The 23,232-nt window shown below is 41.5% G+C and overlaps 1 protein-coding gene and 1 non-coding gene across 2 annotated transcripts in view; one reads left to right on the top strand and one right to left on the bottom strand.

Annotated features, from left to right (window-relative positions):
- The window catches only part of RLF (RLF zinc finger), an 84,264-nt gene that overhangs the window by 16,404 nt on the left and 44,628 nt on the right, over positions 1-23,232 (top strand). Inside the window, exon 2 of the mRNA XM_049774611.1 lies at positions 21,657-21,811. Coding sequence (XP_049630568.1) covers positions 21,657-21,811 — 155 coding nt within the window. The remainder of the gene's footprint in view (positions 1-21,656; positions 21,812-23,232) is intronic.
- LOC126012975 (U6 spliceosomal RNA) lies at positions 2,655-2,761 on the bottom strand. Its single transcript, XR_007497315.1, has one exon. It is a non-coding gene; the product is annotated as a U6 spliceosomal RNA (small nuclear RNA).

The following is a 23,232-nucleotide window of genomic DNA, read 5'->3' as shown; positions in this document are numbered from 1 at the left end:
AGGATTTTTTTGGGGGGGTTTGGGCCACACCCAGTAACGCTCAGGGGTTACTCCTGGCTATGTGCTCAGAAGTTGCTCCTGGCTTGGGGGACCATATGGGACACCGGGGGATTGAACCACGGTCCGTCCAAGGCTAGCGCAGGCAAGGCAGCACCTTACCTTCAGCGCCACCGCCCGGCCCCTTAAAAGGATTTTTAATACTCTTGCTTTTCTTTCTATGCATCTTGAGAGAGATCTAAATAGAAACTAGTTTTCTTTTTCTTAAAAATGATTTTCAAATTATTACTGTTTACTTTTTAACTAGGGGCCCTATCCAACAGTGCCCAAAGGCCTTATGGTGCTAAGAAATTGAACTTGGTCTCATGCATACAGAGCATTTCCTAGCATTTGAGCCACATCCCTGTCCCTTTATTTTAATGTTTTCTAAAGCATTTTATGTTCCCCATAATTGCTTATAAGACTGCCCTCAAGATTTGCTTAGCCAGATTTGTTTATGTTTGATACAGTACTGAAAAACCTGGGCATAGAAAGGGTTTGAGCAAGATGGCTGAAAAAATAGATTCCTGGAATTTAGAGAGTTGACATAAAACTAGTGTAAACACTGTATCAAAAAATTAAAGTGATTTTTGGGGGGGACTACCAATCTGTTTCTTTTCGTGTCTTTATTGTTCTTTGGAGGTGGGGGTTCTTCTATCTTTATTGTGCTGACAGGCAGTGTATAGTGATTTTACTCCCAAGGTGATAAGCCGGAGTGTCATAGCGTAAGCACAATAAGGCCCTATTATTATGGACACTTAAATATTACTGATATGATAGAGGGTTTGGCCTAGTTCGAAAAGTGTATTTTTATTATATTTGTATAAAATTGCTGTATATATTTGGTGGTGGTGCGGTGGGGACCTTGGGGAGCACAGAGTGACATTATGTGACATTATGTGATGTTCGGGATCAAACATGTGCAAGGCAAGCAGCACCATAACACTATATTGCTACTATATTAGCACTATATTGCAATATTATACTATTGCTCTAGCTCCCAAATAGAGATATATTTCTTCATGGTCTTATTTAATTTTTTTCTCACAAATGTATATATGTATGTGCGTGTACATTTAAAAATACGAGGCATCTTTAGGGGAACTAAATTTATACGCACATCTATACATATATGTATGCATCTGATTGTATAACATATTTCCCCCTTCCCTTCCTTCTCTTTATGCTGTTGCAGTGATCAGGTTGCACATGAGCTTGACGTGGTATTTGCAGTACTCTGGGGTTTGGAGGTCTCCCCTTAAGGTTTTGGTGCCTTTGTACTAAGCCACAGTGCTTGTGAGGAACCACACACTTTAGTTAAGATGATGGTGCAAAGTGTGACCATAGTGCCCATCAGGGTGCTTTCCTTGTGGCAGTGCTGGTGTATCTTTTTAGTAGTGGGGCTCACTGGGGTCACTGTCTTTATGTATGTATGAATGTATGCATGTATGTATGTTTGTTTGGTTGGTTTTGGCCCACACCCGGCGGCACACAGGTTACTTCTGGCTCTGCGCTCAGAAATCGCTCCTGGCAGCAGGCTTGGGGGAATCTTATGGAATGCCAGGAATTGAACCTGGGTCTGTTCTGGGTTGGCAACATGCACAGCAAATGCCTACCGCTGTGCTATCACCCCAGCCCAGGGTCACTGTCTTTTATTGTTAGGCTCATATATATCTGAATGTGGTGTGACTGGGAAATCACAGAAAGCTGAGCTGCCAGGATTGAAATCCCTTGTAGCACTGTGACTCAAACTCATGCCTCCTGCTTGTAAGGAGGTGCTTTACTTACTGAGTTTTCTGGCCTTTGTACTTGTGGAAGGGCAATAGTGATGTCAGACCATATTGTGCCAGAACTTAAATTTAGGATTTCTGCATGTGCTGGAGACATTTTGTTTGTTTTTGTTTTTTTGGGCCACAACTGGTGACACTTAGGGGTTTCTCCTGGCTATGTGCTCAGAAATTCCTCCTGGCTCAGGGGACCATATGGGATGCTGGGGATTGAACCACGGTCCATCCTAGGTTAGCGCATGCAAGGCAAACGCCCTACACTTTGTATTTCTCCAACTCAATAATTTCTTTCTTTCTTTCTTTCTTTCTTTCTTTCTTTCTTTCTTTCTTTCTTTCTTTTTGGGTCACACCCGTTTGATGCTCAGGGGTTACTTCTGGCTAAGCGCTTCAGAAATTGCCCCTGGCTTGGGGGGACCATATGGGACACCGGGATTCAAACCAACCACCTTTGGTCCTGGATCGGCTGCTTGCAAAGCAAACGCAGTTGTGCTATCTCTCCGGGCCCTCTTTTTTTTTTTTTTTTTAACTTCTTTTGTCCTCTCCTTTGAGACACTGGTTTGCAATATTGTTACTGAGGAAGTATCATGCTTATCACTTTATCTTCTTTCACCACCCAATTCTTGTCTAGAGTTATTTCCAAATATCATTGGAACTATTTAGTTGTTTCTTTTCTGCCCTTATTGCATTCCTCAGCTGTTTGTGTACTATATGTGTGCTATATTGTGCACTATTTGTGCAATGTGCTATATAACTGCATTCCTACCATTGATCTTCCTGGCCTTCGACTCTATTGTTTCTGATATTTTTTAGCATACTACGTTATTTTTTTTTTTTAATATGGAACGCTTCACGAATTTGTGTGTCATCCTTGCACAGGGGCCATGCTAATCTTCTCTGTATTGTTCCAATTTTAGTATATGTGCTGCCGAAGTGAGCACTATGTTATTTTTTTTATCCAACAAATGAGTGAGATTATTCTTTCCCTTTTTCTCTTACTCATTTCACTCAACATAATACTCTCGTTATTTATCCGAGTATAAGGCAATTTTTTCTTGTGGTTTTGGGTCACACCCGGCAGTGCTCAGGGGTTATTCCTGGCTCCATGCTCAGAAATTGCTCCTGGCAGGCACAGGGGACCATTTGGGGCGCCGGGATTCGAACTGATGACCTTCTGCATGAAAGGCAAACGCCTTACATCCATGCTATCTCTCCAGCCCAATTTCTTTTTTTTTTAAATAAAAAGAAAAAGGGTTAAAAAATACAGTAATAGGGGCCAGGCGGTGGCGCAAGAGGTAAGGTGCCTGCCTTGCCTGCGCTAGCCTTGGACGGACCGCGGTTCGACGGTTCGATCCCCCGGTGTCCCATATGGTCCCCCAAGCCAGGAGCAACTTTTGAGCGCATAGCCAGGAGTAACCCCTGAGCGTCAACGGGTGTGGCCCAAAAACCAAAAAAAAAAAAAAATACAGTAATAATGGGTGAGAGGGGCAATTGTTGTTTGCAGGAATTACTCTTGAATGAGGAGGGAACCATATGGGATGCCAGGCATCGAACCCATATCAGCAGTCTGCTAGGCAAGCATCCTACCCACTGTGTTATTTCTTTGGCCCGAGTGTTTACTTTAAATATTGGTGGATATTGGTACACAAAATGTTAAATAGGGATATCCTACACTATTCCCACTGTTAGCATGGACATTTTTATTTCACTGTATTCTTTGGAGGGTAGGGGAATAGTTGGGCCCAGCCTGGTGGTACTCTGGGGACCATATTTAGTGATGGGAGATCAACTGGGGTTGGCCGTGTGTATGTAGGGCAAGTACCTTACCTGTATGCTATCTTTCACTATATTCTTGCTAAAAACCTGCCGTAATCCCCGCCCTACATGCATGGTGGCTGAATGTGGCAATAAACCCTGGTGTTACTAATTTTTTTTCAGTATTTGCCACTGTGATAGTAAAAAATCATTACATAAGTAGACTAATTTGCATTTTACCTTCATTTGTTTATTTTCTGTTTTAGAATTTTTTCCTCTGAGACTATTTTTTTTGTATTTGCTATGTTTTAAAATGTTAGTTTAAAACTCATTAAAATTGATTTCTATTTAGTATGGACTTTGATCTTAACATCCATGCTGCTTTGAAACTCAAAAAGCAGAACATACCGAACTGTTGGGATATTATGATACAATTTAGTGTTTGAGTATGACTGAGAAACTTGTAAGTATACTCTTTTCCCACAAACATTAATCTTTTATAGAGGAATGCTGCCAGATTCTGGGATGTCTATTCACAGCTGAGTAACTGTAAAGATCTTAGTACTTCTCAGTAGCTAATATTTTTATTAGATGGGTATGTGAACGTGGGCCAAATCTGTTTGCCAGCTGAGTTTCAAATTACTGCTTAAATGAGATGATCTTTAAAGTTTGATTCTCCTAGAATTATGATTCTTCTTTTTTTCTTTGGTTTTTGGGTCATACCCCTGCAGCACTCAGGGGTTACTCCTGGCTCTATGCTCAGAAATTGCTCTTGGCAGGCTCAGGGGACCATATGGGATGCCGGGATTTGAACCACCAACCTTCTGCATGCAAGGCAAATGCATTACCTCCGTGCTATCTCTCCGGCCCAATTGGTTTGTTCTTAGGTAATAGAACTATAAGTAAAACAATTGCCAATTCTACATTATTGCATTATATAATAATTTCATAACTATTAAATGATTTTGAGTAAACAACAATATAAATGGTTGTGAATAAGCAACATTTTTCTTTTTTGGGGGGTACTATTTTTATAAAGAAATAAAATATGGGGGCCCGGAGAGATAGCACAGCGGGTGTTTGCCTTGCAAGCAGCCAATCCAGGACCAAAGGTGTTTGGTTCGAATCCCGGTGTCCCATATGGTCCCCCGTGCCTGCCAGGAGCTATTTCTGAGCAGACAGCCAGGAGTAAACCCTGAGCACCGCCGGGTGTGGCCCAAAAACCAAAAAAAAAAAAAAAAAAAGTAAACCCTGAGCACTTCTGGGTGTGGCCAAAAAAAAACAAAAAGAATTTTTTGGGGCCGGGCGGTGGCGCTGGAGGTAAGGTGCCTGCCTTGCCTGCGCTAGCCTAGGACGGACCGCGGTTCGATCCCCCGGCATCCCATATGGTCCCCCAAGAAGCCAGGAGCAACTTCTGAGCGCATAGCCAGGAGTAACCCCTGAGCGTCACAGGGTGTGGCCCAAAAACAAAAACAAAAACAAACAAAAAAAAGAAATAAAATATATTTTCATGGTACTCTTAAAATATCCACTTCATTGATATTGATTTGTCAGATTAAAAATTGGAAGCAAGTATATGATTAAAATGAAAGGACAGTAATGCCATGGATTTCTCTTGCACTATATGAGAGTTTTCATAGGATATTTCTAATTTTGGAAATGCAAAAAAAAAAGAAGAAGCAAAAAAAAAAAAAACCAAAAAAAAACATTGGATCTTCTGAAGCCAGAAAACTGTTGAGCCCAATAGATTTTTACAAGAACTAGGAAACTTTGTTTCATGTATATGCATAAAAGACAGGGATCAGGGCCCAGAGAGATAGCACAGCAGCGTTTGCCTTTCAAGCAGCCGATCCAGGACCAAAGGTGGTTGGTTCGAATCCCGGTGTCCCATATAGTCCCCTGTGCCTGCCAGGAGCTATTTCTGAGCGGACAGCTAGGAGTAACCCCTGAGCACCGCTGGGTGTGGTCCAAAAAAAAAAACAAAAAACAAACAAAAAGACAGGGATCAAATTGTAACTTTTTGATTATAGAGGTGGAAGTAACATGAAACAAGGTGTACTCTTTCAGTGTTATTACTACCAGTTTCATAGTGTCAGGATTATTTGTGAAGTTTACTTTGAATTTCAGTACTCTCCTCTCCTCTCCTCCTTTTTTTTTTTTTTTTTTTTTTTTTGGTTTTAGGGTCACATCCTGCAGGGTTCAGGGATTTTTCCTGGTTCCATGTTCAGAAATCGCTCCTGGCTGGCTCGGGGGACCATATGAGATGCTGGGATTCGAACCTATGTCTAACCTGAGTGGGCCACTTGCAAGGCAAACGCCCTACCGCTGTGCTATCTTCTCTTGTCCCAAGATTTTAGTGTTTTTTTTTTGGGGGGGGGCACACCCTGTGACGCTCAGGGGTTACTCCTGGCTATGCACTCAGAAGTTGCTCCTGGCTTGGGGGACTCTATGGGATGCCAGTGGATCAGACCTTCCGTCCTAGGCTAGCGCTGGCAGAAATTGCTCCTGGCTTTGTGTGTGTGTGTGTGTGTGTGTGTGTGTGTGTGTGTGTGTGTGTGTGTGTGTGTGTGTGTGTGTGTGTGTGTGTGTGTGTGTGTGTGACCATATGGGACACAGGGATCAAACCACAGTCTGTCCTAGGCTAGCGCTTGCAAGGCAGATGTCTTACCTCTAGCGCCACCTCTCTGGACCCATGTGTTTTATTGTTATTATTTTATTGTTTTATTGTTATTTTAAGAAATCACCCTAAATCTAAGACCACAAAACTTTTCTCATTATCTTTTGGATATTTTATTGCTTTGCATTTCATGTTTAAATCTGATTCATTTGGAATTTTATATATTGTGTGAGGAAGGATGAGTTTTTATTTTTGCTTTTTTTGGGGACCACAAATTTTGTTTGTAATTTAGGGTTCTTGAGATGTTTTATCAAATGTTTTTGTTTGTTTTGGGGTCACTCCTGGTAGTGCTCTGGGGTTACTCTAGAATCATACCTGGTGGGCTTGGGAGACCATATGGAATGCCAGGATTGAATCCTGGTCAGCTACATGCAAGGCAAGTGCCTTACCCATTGTGTTATCACTCCCACCCCTTTATCAATTTTGGTTTGTATTTTTCTACTTCTGCAAAATTAGGGTGATCGAAATTTTGATAAGGATTGTATTTTGATTCCATAGATGGCTTGGTGTAGTACAGACATTTCATCAATGTCTCCTAATTGATACAAATGTCTATATCATGGTTTTCCATTTGTGTTTCTTCTTTAGTAAAATTTTATAGTTTCAGTATGAAAGATTTTTGTTTCACTCATTGTTTATACCTAACTATATATATTGGGTCACACTGGCTGTGCTCAAGGGTTACTGCTGGCTCTGCCCTCAGAAGTCACTCCTGGCAGGCTCAGGGGACCATATGGGTAGGGGGCCTGGATTCGAACTGGGGTCTGTTCTGTGTTGGCCGCATGCAAGGCAAACACCTTACCGCTGTTCTCTGCCCCCTAACAATATTTTTAATTTATATATATGTGTTTGGTATTTTATCTTTTTAGTTTTTGGGCCACACCCGGCATGCTCAGGGGTTACTCCTGGCTCTATGCTCAGAAATCGCCCCTGGCAGGCATGGGGGACCATATGGGATACCGGGATTCGAACCACTATCCTTCTGCATGGAAGGCAAACGCCTTACCTCCTTGCTATCTCGCCGGCCCAGGCATTTGCCTTTCATGCAGAAGGGCAGTGGTTTGAATCCCGGTATCCCATATGGTCCCCTGTGCCTGCCAGAGGTGATTTCTGAGCATGGAGTAACCCCTGAGCCATGCTGGGTGTGACCCAAAAACCAAAAAAAAATTTTTTTTTGAACTCCCATACAACTCAGCAATTCCAAATCTTGGCATATACAGCAAGACCAAAAATATATTCTGTGAAGACATTTGCTCTTCTTTGTTTATTGCTGCACCATTCACAATAGTCAAGGACTGGAACAGTGCAAGTGTTCAAGAACAGATGACCAGATAAAGAAACTAGGGCATTCATACATGGCAGAATACTACTTGGTTATTAAAAAAGAACATGAGATGTGGTTTGATGTATGTGGATAGAACTGAAGAGTGAAATGAGTCAGGAGAAAAAAACATACAGAATGTGCTCATGTGTGGGATATAAAGAAACTTAGTGAAGGAACAGTAAATGGCCCAAGGCAACAGAAAATGAGAATTGCCTATAGAACTGAACTTTCTATGGCGGGGCTGGGGGGCCCAAGGGACATCGAGGTGTGGTAGAGGGGATAATGGTGGAGGGCAGTGATTACTTTGGTCAAGGATGTGATGGAACATCATATGTATGAAATCCTCTTGTTAATACTGTAAATTACAATGTTTAAATTTAAAAAGAAAATATGGTGGGGCGGAGAGATAATACAGAGATAGGGCATTTATTTGTCTTGCATACAGAAGGACAATGGTTCGAATCCCGGCATCCCATATGTTCCCCGAGCCTGCCGGGGGTGATTTCTGAGCATAGAACTGGGAGTAGCCCCTGAATGCTGCTGGGTGTGACCCAAAAACCAAAAAAAGAAAAGAAAAAAAAAAGAAAATTTGGGGAAGGCTGGAGAGATAGTACAGTGAGCAGGGCACTTGTCTTGCATGCAGGTGGCCCAGGTTCGATTCCTGGAATCCTATATGATTCCCAGAGCACTGGGTGATTACTGCATGCAGGTGGCCCAGGTTCGACTCCTGGAATCCTATATGATTCCCTGAGCACTGGGTGATTACTGTATGCAGAGCTGTGTGTAGCCTCCGAGCATCACTGAGTGTGAACTCTTCCACAAAAATTGTCACAGATACATGGAAAAAATAGTGAGAATGATATTGTCAGTGGTATGTGTAATAAAGCAAAGGTAGAAATCATAATGTCCAGAAAGACATTTGTGAGTAAGTTAAGGCACAGATGCGAGACTATGCAGCTATACAATACTGCTAGAACTGGGAAATAGCCAAAGTGCTTAGTATGTGTCAGACCAAGAAATAGCCCTGGTACCACATAATCTCTGGTGCCAGCAGGTGTGGCCCTAGTGGTACTAAAGCACTGAATCATTTGTGTTCTGCCGAAGTGACTGAGTTCCCTAGCACTACAGGTATAGCTCCTATTAAAAAGAAACACTGATGTTGAAGAAAACATTTTTTTTGGGGGAGGGTTTGGGGTCACACCCGGCTCTCAGAGGTTACTCCAGTCTGTGTTCTCAGAAATCACTCCTGGAAGGCTTGGGGACCATTTGGGATGCCGGGATTTGAACCGGGGTCCGTCCTGTGTTGGCCGCGTGCAAGGCAAATGCCTTATCATTGTGCTACAGCTCTGGCCCCTGAAGAAAACATTTTTAAAATTAAGTCACCATGAAATAGAGTTAAAAAGTTGCTCATCGGGGCCGGAGAGAAAGCATGGAGGTAAGGCATTTGCCTTTCATGCAGAAGCTCATCGGTTCGAATCCTGGCATCCCATATGGTCCCCCGTGCCTGCCAGGAGTAACCCCTGAGCACTGCCGGGTGTGACCCAAAAACCGCAAAAAAAAAAAAAAAAACAAAAACCAAAAAACGAAAAACAAAAAGTTGCTCATCGTTGAGGTTTGATCATACAATGTTCCAACGCTCACCCCTTCACTGTTCATTTCCTGTCACCAATTTCTCTAGTTACCATTACATCCCACTCTACATTTGTTGCTTTGGGACCACTTAGTGGTGCTTAGGGATCTTTGCTCAGGGATGACTGGTGGTGCACATCTGCTGTGTGAGGATCAGACTGGGGTCAGCTGTGCTCTGTGCTGTGTGTGTGTGTCTGTGTGTCTGTGTGTGTCTGTGTGTGTGTCTGTGTGTCTGTGTGTGTGTCTGTGTGTGAGATTTGCTGAATGAAATTTACTTAGGAAAGGTGAAAGGAGAGAAAGCAATACATATTCAAGAGAAAGCACAAGCTTCTCCAGAGTTGGGGAGAAAAATAACAGAATGGCTTTTGGGAGAAGGTTATATATAGGTTCACTATATCTCCAGCTTTTTCTTTTTTTTTTTTTTTTTTTTTTGGTTTTTGGGTCACACCTGGCAGTGCTCAGGGGTTATTCCTGGCTCCAGGCTCAGAAATTGCTCCTGGCAGGCACAGGGGACCATATGGGGCGCCGGGATTCGAACCGATGACCTCCTGCATGAAAGGCAAACGCCTTACCTCCATGCTATCTCTCCGGCCCTATCTCCAGCTTTTTCAAAGAAAATTTCACCCAACAATGTATAAAGTGATCCCATTAAAATTATTCTAGTTAGGGGCTGGAGAGAGAGCATGGAGGTTGGGCGCTTGCCTTGCATGCAGAGGACAGTAGTTCGAATCTTGGCTTTAGGCATTAAAACTCCCCATAGTTGATATTATATGTTGTCTATTTGTGGGTGATGGTAGTATATACATTTTGAAGTTTTTCTCTCTCTCTTTTTTTTTTTTGTCCTCTGTGAAAAGTCAGCTGTCACAGTTGATATGGGGATGCACTCAGGAGCTTTTGGTAGGTTGAGTTTATTTTCTCTTCACCATCATAAGCCACACAGGATGACATTGGCTCTGTAGATATTAGCTTATTTCTGTAGATTGTGTACTAGATGCTGCCAAGGGATTCCTGGGTATTTCCTTTGATAATAGCTGTCTTTATTGGGTCTTAGGCTTTCACCAGATAATTCTTTGCTTTATGTCCACCACTCCACATCTTGTGGGGGATTATTCTTTTGTAGCTTTGTGAGCCTTGAAATACTGGGTTGTTGTAGAATCTCTCTCTTCTCTCTCCTTCCTCCTCCCCCCTTTCTCCCCTTCTATCCCCCTCTCCCTCTCATCTGCTTCCCCTTTCCCTCCCTCCATTGCTCCTTCCTCAGTGGTGCTATGGCTACTTTCATCACATTCAGTGGTGGTGGTGGGCTACAGGGCTACACTCACTGCTGCTCAGTGAACATGTAATGCTCAAGATCAAACTACCTACATGTTAGGGCTGCACCTTAACCTTCTCTACTATCACTCTAGATCACCTTTCCCCCAAACACACTGCACTATTACTTAGGGGTTACACATCTGCTTGACTGTGGCACTCACATATTTTTACTTTTGATGTTCTCCAGGACTCACATCTGATTATAGTGCTTGTATACTTAGCAGTGGTGCTATTCAAAATGTTCAAATCTTTTTTTTTTTAATATTCAAATCTTTAATTATGGTGAGTACTTTTAGTCTTGGGTCTTTGCATTTTTAGTCATGAGAGTTTTGTCCTTTTCTGTGGTGCTGGGACAGGGCTGCTAGAATCACACTATGAATATGGTACACTGGGGATTTGAATTCAAGACCATGATGTGCGCGCAGGTGCTCTAAGCTATTGTAGGATTCCTCCAGCCCTACTTGTTCTGTTTGACGAGAACATTCTAACAGTTCTGCACAGCCACCCACTGCAGGTGTGGGTGTGGTGTCTACTTCTTAAACAGTAACTGATAATGCTTTAAAAAAAAAAAGCAACAGACTTAAATAATATTAAAAGGAAACTGCTAAGAATTACAGTTAAATTCCATGACAAAATATTTATTGTAAAATAATGTTGGTAGACCGAAACGAAGGACTGAATTCAGTGAACTTTAATCAGAACTGAGTGAATTGGTAGCTATATTTCTGTGTTTTGGTTTTTTTTTTTTGTTGTTTGTTTGTTTGTTTGTTTTTTTGTTTTTTTTTGGCTTTTGGTTTTGGACCACACTCGGTGACGCTAAAGGGTTACTTCTGGCTATGCACTCAGAAATCACTCGTGGCTTGGGGGACCATATGGGACACCGAGGATCGAACCGCAATAGGTCTGTCCTAGGTTAGCTCAGATGCCTTACCATTTGCGCCATCGCTCCGGCACTCAATTTCCGGGTTTATTTTTCTTTGTTGTTGTTCAGTTTTGTACCATACATGAAAATGCTTAGGTTTACTCCTGGAGGTCTTGGCAGACTGTGTTGTTAGCTCCAAAGTCAAGATCCGACGCACAGACCTGGGAGATGGAAGTAATGCAAAAACAAGGGAGTTTATTAGATACCAGTATGCTGGGGCCACACCTCTCCCAGGTGGGCTGCTGGGGCTTCAAGCTAGGGGTAGAACTATAGGTTTTTATTACATGTTTTGTCAGCCAGGTTTAAACTGGTTGTCTGAAGTAGCAGAGGAGGGGCTCAGGTGCCCGCAACCTTGATGTACAGTCACCTTTTTCTAACATATTTTTAATTAATTTATTTGGGGGGCACTCCTGGTGATGCTCCAGAAATGAAAATTGGCATGTTGGAGGATTATATGGGATGCTGGGGATCAAACTTAGGTTGGCCACCTGCATGCAAACACCCACATGCATGCTGTACTATTACTCTGGTCCCAATACCAGTATTTTAAAGTATAGCATGCCAATTAAGTGTACTATGTTCCACAGGAGCAATGATATTTAGCATATGATCTCACATATGAAAGTGGCTTAACACAAATTTTAGTGGGTTAAATGGAAATCAGATGTAAACATTTAGGAAGGGATGCCAGGACTGGAGAGAAAAGGCATTTGCCTTTCCTATGTTGACCTGGGTTTGATCCCAGCACCACGTGTAACCGGTTCCTGGAACCCTTCCAGGAGAGGTCCCTGAGCACTGCAGTGTGTGTTCTCAGAACAAGAAGAACAAAAAGAAGGAGGTCAAATGATGACCCTCTTGTTGCAAGATATTAAAAACAATGGTCTTGGGCCTGGAGTGGGTACATGGGTAGTGCACTTGCTGCTGATCTGGGTTTGATCCTTGGCATACCGTATGTTCCCTCAAGCACTGCAACCCTGAGCATCTTCAAGTGTGGTCCCTCCCCCTAAAAAAACAACAACAACAAATAAGATAAAATAAAAATCATGTTCTTAGGCTGGGTCAGCAGATAGAAGTGCACACACAAAATAGATTTATGCATTCTGAAAAGACATAAAGCAAAGTAATTAAGTGTGAGATTTGGAATCAGATGATCCTACTTCAGATCCTTGGGTCAGACCTATTGTCTCTCAAAGATATTTAATAGATTTATTCACAAAATTAATTTCAAAAGTATCTGCAACAGGTCTAAGCATTTAGCTTAGAACTTGAGCTAAGTTATACATTTGCTCAATTTTTGGTGCTATAAAAATAAATTTAGTTAGGGCCCAAGTGGTGGCACAGCGGTAGGACTTTTGCCTTGCATATGCTAACCTAAAACCACTGCTTCTCAATTATTTTCTCTCATGACCCCTAGGAAGAAGAAAACACTTTTTGCGCCCCCCCCCACGAGACTGTAAATAGTATCTTTATTAAAAAAAACTTTAACCTGCAAAACAAAAATACATAAAGTAATTTGAGCTGATTTTTTAATGAGTTGTTGTCTGGATTAATGGCTACAATGATCATGTTTTGCAATGCATAGCTATTCGAAGTGGGGTTTGAAGCAGGACACAGCAACTCAGCTCCAGAGATACACAGAGACATAAACATGGGGCTTAGCTTGTTATGATAGTGTTTGCCGAGGTCAAATGCACCCCTCTTTACTGAGCGTCGTGCCCCCCCCCTTCCGAGAGGGCGAGCCCCACTACTTGAGAACCACTGCCTAAGTAAGATGGACCGTGATTCAATTCCCTGGCATCTTATACGGTTCCCTAAGCCAAGAGTGATTTCTGAGTGCATAGCCAGGAGTAACCCCTAAGCATCATCGGGTGTGGCCCAAAAACAAACCAACCAAAAACCATTTAGTTAAATTAAAAAAAAAAAAAAGAACCTATTGAGTAATTTTTGGCAAATTCTATCTATTTTTCATTGATGAGATTTTTTTTTTTTTTTTTGGTTTTTGGGTCACACCAGGCAGTGCTCAGAAATAGCTCCTGGCAGGTGCAGGGGACCATATGGGACACCGGGATTCGAACCAACCACCTTTGGTCCTAGATCGGCTGCTTGCAAGGCAAACACCTCTGTGCTATCTCTCCGGGCCCATGATGAGATTTTTTATTGAAGTAACCTTGACTTACATTATATAGGCATGTATGCTAAATGTGTTCACCACTAAAAGTTTAATTCCTTTTAGAAAGATAATCAGAAGGACTGGAGTACGTGTTTTGCATGTGGGAATCTCAGGGGTTTTTTTGGATGGGGGTAGGAGGAGGCTTGATTGGACTTATGCTTAAAGGATTTGGGACAACTACTGGTGACACTTGATCAGTGAACTGGGGGATTCAGTGCTAGGACCCAAGGATGTGATGTTGACTCAGCCCTGCTTTTATCCCTAGATTATCTCCCAGCTTCTACATTCTTCCCTTTGTCCCTTTCCTCTACTAATTTTCTCTCCTCGAATAAAAATAAAGTTCTTTCAGATGTAGTTAACTCCTAACCTGAAACAGTACTTCTCTTTGGTAAACAGAGGAGAATTTGGTCTTACAGTCTAAAAATTTACTGTAATTGTGGTTTTATGGTCTAAAAATTTTAGTTTTCTTTAAGTCATTTTCTTATTTGATTTTTTTTGTTTGTTTGTTTTTGGATCACACTGGCAGGCTCGGGAGACCATATGGGATGCCGGGATTCGAACCAATGACCTTCTGCATGAAAGGCAAATGCCTTACCTCCATGCTATCTCTTCGGCCTCCTCTTATTTGATTTTTTAAAACATACCACATATGAATAGAATCACACAGTGTGTGTTTGTTTCACCTGATGTAATTCACTAAGCATAACATCCATTCATATTGTTGCGAATGGCAGGAGGCTTATTTTATAGTTGAGTAGTAATCTGTTGTTATAGCCTACATATTCTATATCCATAGGCTATTATTAGTTCTCTATGAACATGTGCATATATTATTTAATCAAATTAGAGTTTTTTTTTTTTAATGTTTCTTGGGTAAGTACCTAGACTTGGAATAACTGGATCATATGGAATTTTTATTTTTAATATTTGGAGTTTCCTTATTTTTGCCGTGGGCTGATGATAAATCACTGAATGTAAGGTTAAGCTAGATGAGCTGTTAGTGGCATATAAAGCTTATAAAAAAAAAAGACTATTTTGGTCTTTTGGACCACACTAGTGGTGCTCGGGTTATTCCTGACTGTGCTCAGAAATTACTCCTGGGATGCCGGGCTGTAACCCCAGGTTGACTGTGTGCAAGGCAAGTGCCCTACCCACTGTACTATTGCCCCAAGCCATAAACTATAATTTTTATCTTAAACCTACTTGAGGTTTTTTGTTTTATTTTTATTTTGCGGTCATACCCAGCAGTAGGTCTCAGAGGACCCTCTGTGGGTCTATGCCCAAGGCAGGGACCCTGCTGTTCCTGTGCACCCCCCACACTTGAGGTTTAGATTGGAATGCTTCCTTTCACATAAATGATCTCTCCTTGATAGTTTTATAGTATAATCGGGATACTACTATGTTGGTATAATAATATACAAAGTTGGGGGATATTAACATTGAGATGTAAATTATTGTAGCAATTCAGATAAGGAGTGTTGGGGCCTTGGTCTAGGTCATTGCCCAGAAATAAAGCAAGGGGCTGAAGACAGATTTTTGTTGTTTTTTTTTTTTTTTTCCTTATTAGGAAATCAGTAATCAATTTTTTTTTTTTTTTTTTTTTGCCTTTTGGGTCACACCCGGTAGTGCTCAGGGGGTTACTCCTGGCTGTTCAGAAATCGCTCCTGGCAGGCTCGGGAGACCTTACCTCCATGCTATCTCTCCGGACCTGGTTGCTTTTAAGTCACTGAGCCATCTCCTAGGCCTTTTCTTGCTTTCAGGATCTCCTGACTTTGAACTTGTTGCTTTGTGCTTATCAAACATATTAAAGCTACTTGACCTTCCTCCAGCTTCTTTTCTTTGTGTGTGTGTGGTTTTTGGGTCACACCCGGTCACACCCGGCAGTTCTCAGGGGTTATTCCTGGCTCCAGGCTCAGAAATTGCTCCTGGCAGGCTCGGGGGGACCATATGGGATGCCAGGATTCGAACTGATGACCTCCTGCTATCTCTCTGGCCCCTCAGCTTCTTTTCAATAGGGATCACTAATAGCAGGACTTTCCTGATCTCCATAGTGCACTTGGAGGTACTGTGCTTGACCTCATTACCTGGTATATGCCAGGTAAAGGCTTCTGCCACTGAGTCATCCTCTGGGCCAAAGATAATTTCTGGTGTGTGTGTGTGTGTGTGTGTGTGTGTGTGTGTGTGTGTGTGTGTGTGTGTGTGTGGTCTTACTCCTGGTGTGTGTGTGTGTGTGTGTGTGTGTGTGTGTGTGTGTGTGTGTGTGTGTGAGGTCTTACTCCTGGGGTGTGTGTGTGTGTGTTTCAGGTCTTACTCCTGGCATCCTCTGGGCCAAAGATAATTTCTGGTGTGTGTGTGTGTGTGTGTGTGTGTGTGTGTGTGTGTGTGTGTGTGTGTGTCTCAGGTCTTACTCCTGGTGTGTGTGTGTGTGTGTGTGTGTGTGTGAGGTCTTACTCCTGGGGTGTGTGTGTGTGTGTGTGTGTGTGTGTGTTTCAGGTCTTACTCCTGGCTCTGCTCAGTAGTGTGTGTGGTGTGTGTGTGTGTGTGTGTGTGTGTGTGTGTGTGTGTGTGTGAGGTCTTACTCCTGGGGTGTGTGTGTGTGTGTGTGTGTTTCAGGTCTTACTCCTGGCATCCTCTGGGCCAAAGATAATTTCTGGTGTGTGTGTGTGTGTGTGTGTCTCAGGTCTTACTCCTGGGGTGTGTGTGTGTGTGTGTGTGTGTGTCTCAGGTCTTACTCCTGGGGTGTGTGTGTGTGTGTGTGTGTGTGTGTGTGTGAGGTCTTACTCCTGGTGTGTGTGTGTGTGTGTGTGTGTGTGAGAGAGGTCTTACTCCTGGGGTGTGTGTGTGTGTGTGTGTGTGTGTGTGTGTGTTTCAGGTCTTACTCCTGGCTCTGCTCAGTAGACCTTTTGTTTTGTTTTGTTTTGTTTTGTTTTGTTTTGTTTTGGTTTTGGTTTTTGGGCCACACCTGGCGGTACTCAGGGGTTACCATATGAGACACCAGGATTCAGGATTCGAACCAACCACCTTTGGTCCTGGATCGTCTGCTTGCAAGGCAAACGCCGCTGTGCTATCTCTCCGGGCCCTCAGTAGACCAAACTGGTTGGCTGCACACAAGACAAGCGCCTTAATCTCTGTTCTATTTTTCTTGCCTCAAAGAACTTTTTGTAATTATTTGGTATCATGATTTTAAACATTGTCTTTTAACTCTGGCTCCTGAAAAGGAGTCAGATGGGATATAGGAGATACAACATATTTGTGGGGGAAGATATTTAGTCATGTGGAGTTTGAGATTTGAATAGGACATCCTGTTTTCTATCCAGGTGGAAGAAATGTCTAATAAGCGGTGGAAGAATACAACAAGAATGAGAGCACCCCAGTAAGCCTGTTAAAATAGTCAAAGACTTCACCCTACTCCCCAAAATTAAAAGACAAATATGCTTTTTCTCAGTGTACATAGAATATTTGCTTCAGTAGACTGCACGCTGAAACACAAGTTATGAAAATACAAGTCTTACCCAGTGTCTTTTTTTCAGATCAAAAGGTTATTAAGGAGAAAAAAGGTTATCAAGGTAGAAGTTTATCATAAAAAGAAAGATGGGGAAAACAAGTGATAGCACAGCGGTAGGGCATTTGCCTTGCACGCAGCTGATCCAGGATTCGACTGATCCAGGATCAACCTGGGTTCGATCCCAGCATCCCATATCGTTCCCCAAGCTAGGAGCGATTTCTGATTGTAGAGCCAGGAATAACTCCTTATTTTGGCCCAAAAACCAAAAACCAAAAAAAAAAAAAAAATCAAATAGAAACTAAAGAACATGCTATTGTGGCTGAATAGAAGAAAATATTATCATGGCCTATATCTGCCAGAGCACTAGTGTCAAAGATAGATGAAGCACTTACAAAACTCTACAACTATCTTTTCAAAACAGTGTGAAATTGAGCAATACTTTCACAGAGACAGACAACATATGAAATGTGTTCATCATCACTGACCATTGGGGAAATGCAAACCAAAGAAATGTGCTATCACCCGTAAGAATGGCCTATATCAGTAATCCTGGAAACAATCTGGGTTGGTAGGAATACTGTGAAATGGAACAACCTTCATTTTATTGTTGGGAATACATCTGGTTTAGCTTCAATAGAAAACAATGTTGAGACTTGTAAAAAAATTAAAAATATAAGTTTCTTATGATTTAGCTGTTCCACTTCCTGGCATCTCTCCCAAGAACACAAGAACATTAATTTGAAAAGATAGGTTATTGTTCATTGCTGTGTTGTTACTTTACAATAAATAACCAAGATATGGAAACATTCTAGATGCTTAACAATAGATTAATACTACTTAACTAAAAGAAAAGGAAATAATCCTACTTTTTACTTTAATTTGAATGGAGCTAGAGGGTATCATGTTAAATGAAATAAATCAGGAAGGAAGAAGAATGCAGGATATTCTCACTTATGTATATATAATGAGACAAAGTAAGGGAATAGGTTGTACCCTGTGAAAATCAATACTGTAAAATACTGAAAATCAACAGCTGAGGCTACCAAGGGCGAGGGATAAGGGAATTAGGGATAGGGTGGGATAGGACATACATATGAATAGAAACAGTGGGTGATGGTGGTGGATTTTGAGCATATTGTTGGGCATGGATCCCTCAGAGGGGCCTTGAGCATGCAAAGTATATACTACATATATGGGGTCATTTATATATGAATGATCTTTCTATCTGAGCTGGTTCTTTAAAGAACATGAATAGTATCCATCCCAGTACCCAACATAGTATTACTACATGGTGCAAATCTTATGAAGAAAGGAGGAAAATATAGCCATTAATTGAATTTAAGAATGTCAGTAAACTTGAGAATCGTTAGAAAATAATTTATTTCCTTTACTCTTTCAGTTTTGTTGTTTAGAAATGTAAATTTCTATATTTGGTATTTTTTGTTTTTTGCCCTTTTTTTTTTTGGGCCGTTTGATGCTCAGGGGTTACTCCTGGCTAAGGGCTCAGAAATTGCCCCTGGCTTGGGGGGACCATATGGGACGCCGGGGGATCGAACCATGGTCCTTCCTTGACTAGCACTTGGAAGGCAGATACCTTACCTCTAGTGCCACCTCACTGGCCCCAGAAATGTAAATTTTTTTTTTTTGGTTTTTGGGCCACACCCGGTAATGCTCAGGGGTTACTCCTGGCTATGCGCTCAGAAGTTGCTCCTGGCTTGGGGGACCATATGGGACACTGGGGGATCGAACCGCGGTCCGTCCAAGGCTAGCGCTGGCAAGGCAGGCACCTTACCTTTAGCGCCACCGCCCGGCCCCTGAAATGTAAATTTCTAAAGAAAGATGAGACCACTGTTGTTCTCTTCTGGTTTGATAGAATTTTATTTATTTGACATACTTAAAATGACATTATCGTTCGTTTGTTTTGTTTTTGGGTCACACCCGGCAGTGCTCAGGGGTTACTCCTGGCTCTATGCTGAGAAATCGCTCCTGGTAGGCTTGGGGGATCATATGGGTTGCTGGAATTCGAACCACTGTCCTTCTGCATGCAAGGCAAATGCCCGACCTCTATGCTATCTCTCTGGCCCCCTTAAAATGACATTTGGATGTCTTATTCATTTAACTAAATCTTTTTAGCATTAGTGTTTTTAGTATTAGTATTAGTTCTAGGGCCACACCAGCTGGTGTTCAGTGTTAACTCCTGGCTCTGCCCTCAGGAATTACTCCTGGTGGGCTTGAGGATCAAACTTGGATCAATCACAACCAAGGCAAGTTCCATACTGCAGTACTATCTCTCCAGCCCCTAAAGCTTGCCATTTCAAAGCTCTGAAGGCTTTTAAGATAAGTAGATGTAACTTAACAGCTGAACACTTTTCTTCCCCCATAACTTTTGGGGTTCAATCTCCAGCACTGCAAAAAAAGGCATTATGGTTCAGTGGTAAAGCTTTTGTCTTCCAGTGTTTATTCCCCAAGAACAACAAAACACTGATCTTACTATTATTCCAGTGTTATTTCAGATGCCCAGATCATGTTTATAATTAAAAAAACATAGTAATTTAATTGAAGCAACACATGAGAGGAAAAAGATTAAGGGCCAATTTAACACAAATGCTTCGATATATATGAATTTGAAATTACTTAACTTGTGGGAGACATTTGGAATATCTGATAGTAGATCAATGCGACAGAATCATTCTAGGCAGAAAAGACCCTCATCACCTGCATGTACTCTGGTATTCTCTTTATGTCAAACAACGGGTTTGGTTAATTTTGCATAATGGTTTTAACTATGAAGTTGTGCTGACTTGTTCTAAAAACTCCTTGAGGCTAGGCCCCATGTCTTTTACCCCACTATCTTGCTCTATGTAGAGGTCTATCAGTAAATATTTGTCAGGTGCATGAAGTGGTGAATGTGTTGTCTACCTTTTAGTGAGATTTGAGAATGTCCAAAAGAGTGTTAGATCTGTTAAGACTGATAAAATGTAGCATATGACTTTCAGGGGTGTAAAATCTGGTACTAAATATAATGTGTAAACCTTTCTGAATTTTATATGAACCAATAACAGACCAGTAAGTAGAATTTTGTTCTCATATAAATGTTAATGAAATGTGGATGATCGTACAGAGCATGTAAATAATATTGTTTGGTGTTTTGGGGGTCATAACCAATGGTGGTCAGGGTTTATTCCTGGCTCTGCACACAGGGATCACTCCTGGCAGGCCCAGGGGGCCATATGGGGTTCTGGGGATTGAACCTAGATTGGCCACATGCAAGGCAAACACCTTATCTGCTGTGCTATTCTCTAGCCCAGGAGTCTCAAACTCTCGGCCTGCAGCTGCAAACATTTTGTGACCCTGCCCTAGAGGAATCTTTTTTTGTTATGTTTTGTTTTAGTTGTTTGAGACCCCTGTTGTAAACTAAACATGATCAGTTTTGTGTGTGCAGAGAAATGTAGGTGAAGTTGGATCCCAGGCAAGTAGAGAAGTTATAGATTCAAAAGCCATCCACAAGTCACTTGAGGGGAATAACTCTCAACAATCCTTTATTTAGGTGGAGAAGGGATATTTATAATGTCTCAGCTGCTCAGGTTAGGAGGAAAATAGGAAAGGGAGAAAAACAGGATAAGTGCTCTGTTTAACGGAAAAGTAGAACATGAGCTCTTTTGGGGAGAATAACATGATGTATGTTTTGTCTAGGGAGAAAAACAGGATGGATGTATGCTCTTTTAGCTCTGAGTGTTTAGCTACAGGGAAAGAATTTTATGGAGCTATATATGTGTGAGCCATATTTAGAAATAAGTCTCCAGTAGGAGTGGGATTATAGTCTTGTTCTTGGACACCCAGTGCTTGGTACATGGTTTGGGGCTCAAGTGAGAACAAATATGGGCATTTATAAGTCTACTCTTAGATTTATTGTCTTGTCAAAAAGAGCATTATTATCTCTATAACTCAACAAGACATTACATGATAAAAATACAGTTCTCTAAACCAGAATCTTAACTGGAGCCTTATGGTCCCTGTTGACCCCCAGGATATTCCAAGGGGGTATCAGGTGAAAATTGTACAATGGGGGGGGGGGGCAGCACAATGGGAGGACCAAAGAGTAGAATGGAGGGTCATGGGAAAGAAACAAGGTTGAAAGGGGTCATGGGAGAGAAAAGCTATGAAAAATATTTCTCTAAACTTGAGTTCTTCAGCCTTTTTACACCTGTTGGCTCATGGCTCTGTTCTAAACAAACCAGAATCAAAGATAATGAGGGACTACAGAAATCTGGTAAGGTGCTTGACTTGCACATGGCAGATCTAGGTTTGATCCCCGGCATCACATTTGGACCCTTGAGCTTGACAGAACTGATCCCTGAGCATAGAGCCCTACAGGAGTAAGCCCTGAACACACTTGGGTTTGACCCAAAATCAAAAACCCAAAGGCTAATAATAAAATGGGTATGCACTGTTAGAAATAAAGGAGAAGGGCAATACATTTGAGAAGAAAGATGTGTTCATATCATTTTTAAAATTATTAAATAATTAAAACTTAATTTTTTAGACCCTATTACAGTATGCAAGCAACAAGAATGCATCGGAACATATTGTTTATCTTCTGGAGGTATATAGACTTGCCATCCAAAGCTTTGCCAGCGCACGGCCATTTTTAACTACTGAATGTGAAGATGTCCTCTTGGTACTTGGCAGATTAGTACTGTAAGTAAGAATTAAAATTTAGTGCTTTTGATTATAATGTTTGTCTGATTTTTATTTATTATGGCATTATATTATTTAGTGCTTTATTAGACTTATACCTTTGAATGAAATTTTTTGGGGAGGGGGTCACACCTGGCAGTGCTCAGTGGCTTCTCCTGGCTCTATGCTCAGAAATCGCTCCTGGCAGACTCAGGGAACCATATGGGATGCCGGGATTCGAAACACCGTCCTTCTGCATGAAAGGCAAATGCCTCACCTCCATCTATCTCTCCGGCCCCTGAATGAATTTTTTCATTGCTCTTAGATTTCATACTCAGATTTCCAGGAGACAAAGTATAAATGAAGCTACACCCAAGCAATTAATAATACTTAATTGCCTTTAGAGTCTCTTTACCTACACAGGCTAAGATTGCAAGAATGATCTATTTTCTTTCTGTCCTTCGGTAAAGATTAGTTCAAGTGATAGAGTATCTAGAAATTTTGGTAGTCATATATACTATGAGGAACACTGTATATATTTTTTAGGAAAATGGAAACCCTGCAATTTAGTTACATTATTCATAGTTATAAATGATTTGATTAACAGAAAATATCAAAATACACTGTAAAAGTCATGATAATGTAATTTTTGTTTGTTTTTTGGGGCTCACACCCGACAGTGCTCAGGGATTACTCCTGGCTCTACGCTTAGAAATCGCTCCTGGCAGGCTCAGGGGATCATATGGGATGCCGAGATTCAAACCACTGTCCTTCTGCATCTAAGGCAAACGCCTTACCGCTGTGCGATCTGTGCTATCTCTACGGGCCCGATAATGTAACTTTTAAAAAAAATTTTGATACCTTATTCACAAACTTTTTTTTATTCACAAACTTTTACTGTAATCTTCATCTACAAATGAAACAAAATAGCTAGTTTTTCTCTGTTCTCAACTGTTTTCCAAAGTCCCAAACCTCTTATACCATACCTTTATGAAATATAAACATTCCTGGTTTTGGGGCCGGAGAGATAGCATGGAGGTAAGGCATTTGCCTTGCATGCAGAAGGTCGGTGGTTCGAATCCTGGCATCCCATGTGGTCCCCTGAGCCTGCCAGGAGCAATTTCTGAGCATAGAGCCAGGAGTAACCTCTGAGCGCTGTCAGGTGTGACCCAAAAAAACCAAAACCAAAACCAAACCAAACAAAACAAAACACAAAGAAACATTCCTGGTTTTTTTTCTTCCTACCAAAACCCACTTTTTACATTAACTGTGATAATCCTTAGAAGTGATTAATATTCTGTGAGAATTTAGGACAGGTTGGTTAGTCAAATTAATGTTTATTTAAATTGTTATGCATTATCTTTATAAAAATTTATCTAGATAATGGGCCGGAGATATAGCACAGCAGTAGGGCATTTGCCTTGTACGCAGCCAATTCAGGA

Source organism: Suncus etruscus, chromosome 6, assembly GCF_024139225.1.
Source record: "Suncus etruscus isolate mSunEtr1 chromosome 6, mSunEtr1.pri.cur, whole genome shotgun sequence".
NCBI classification, from domain to species: Eukaryota; Metazoa; Chordata; class Mammalia; order Eulipotyphla; family Soricidae; genus Suncus; species Suncus etruscus.
This window is presented reverse-complemented; position numbering and strand designations above follow the sequence as displayed.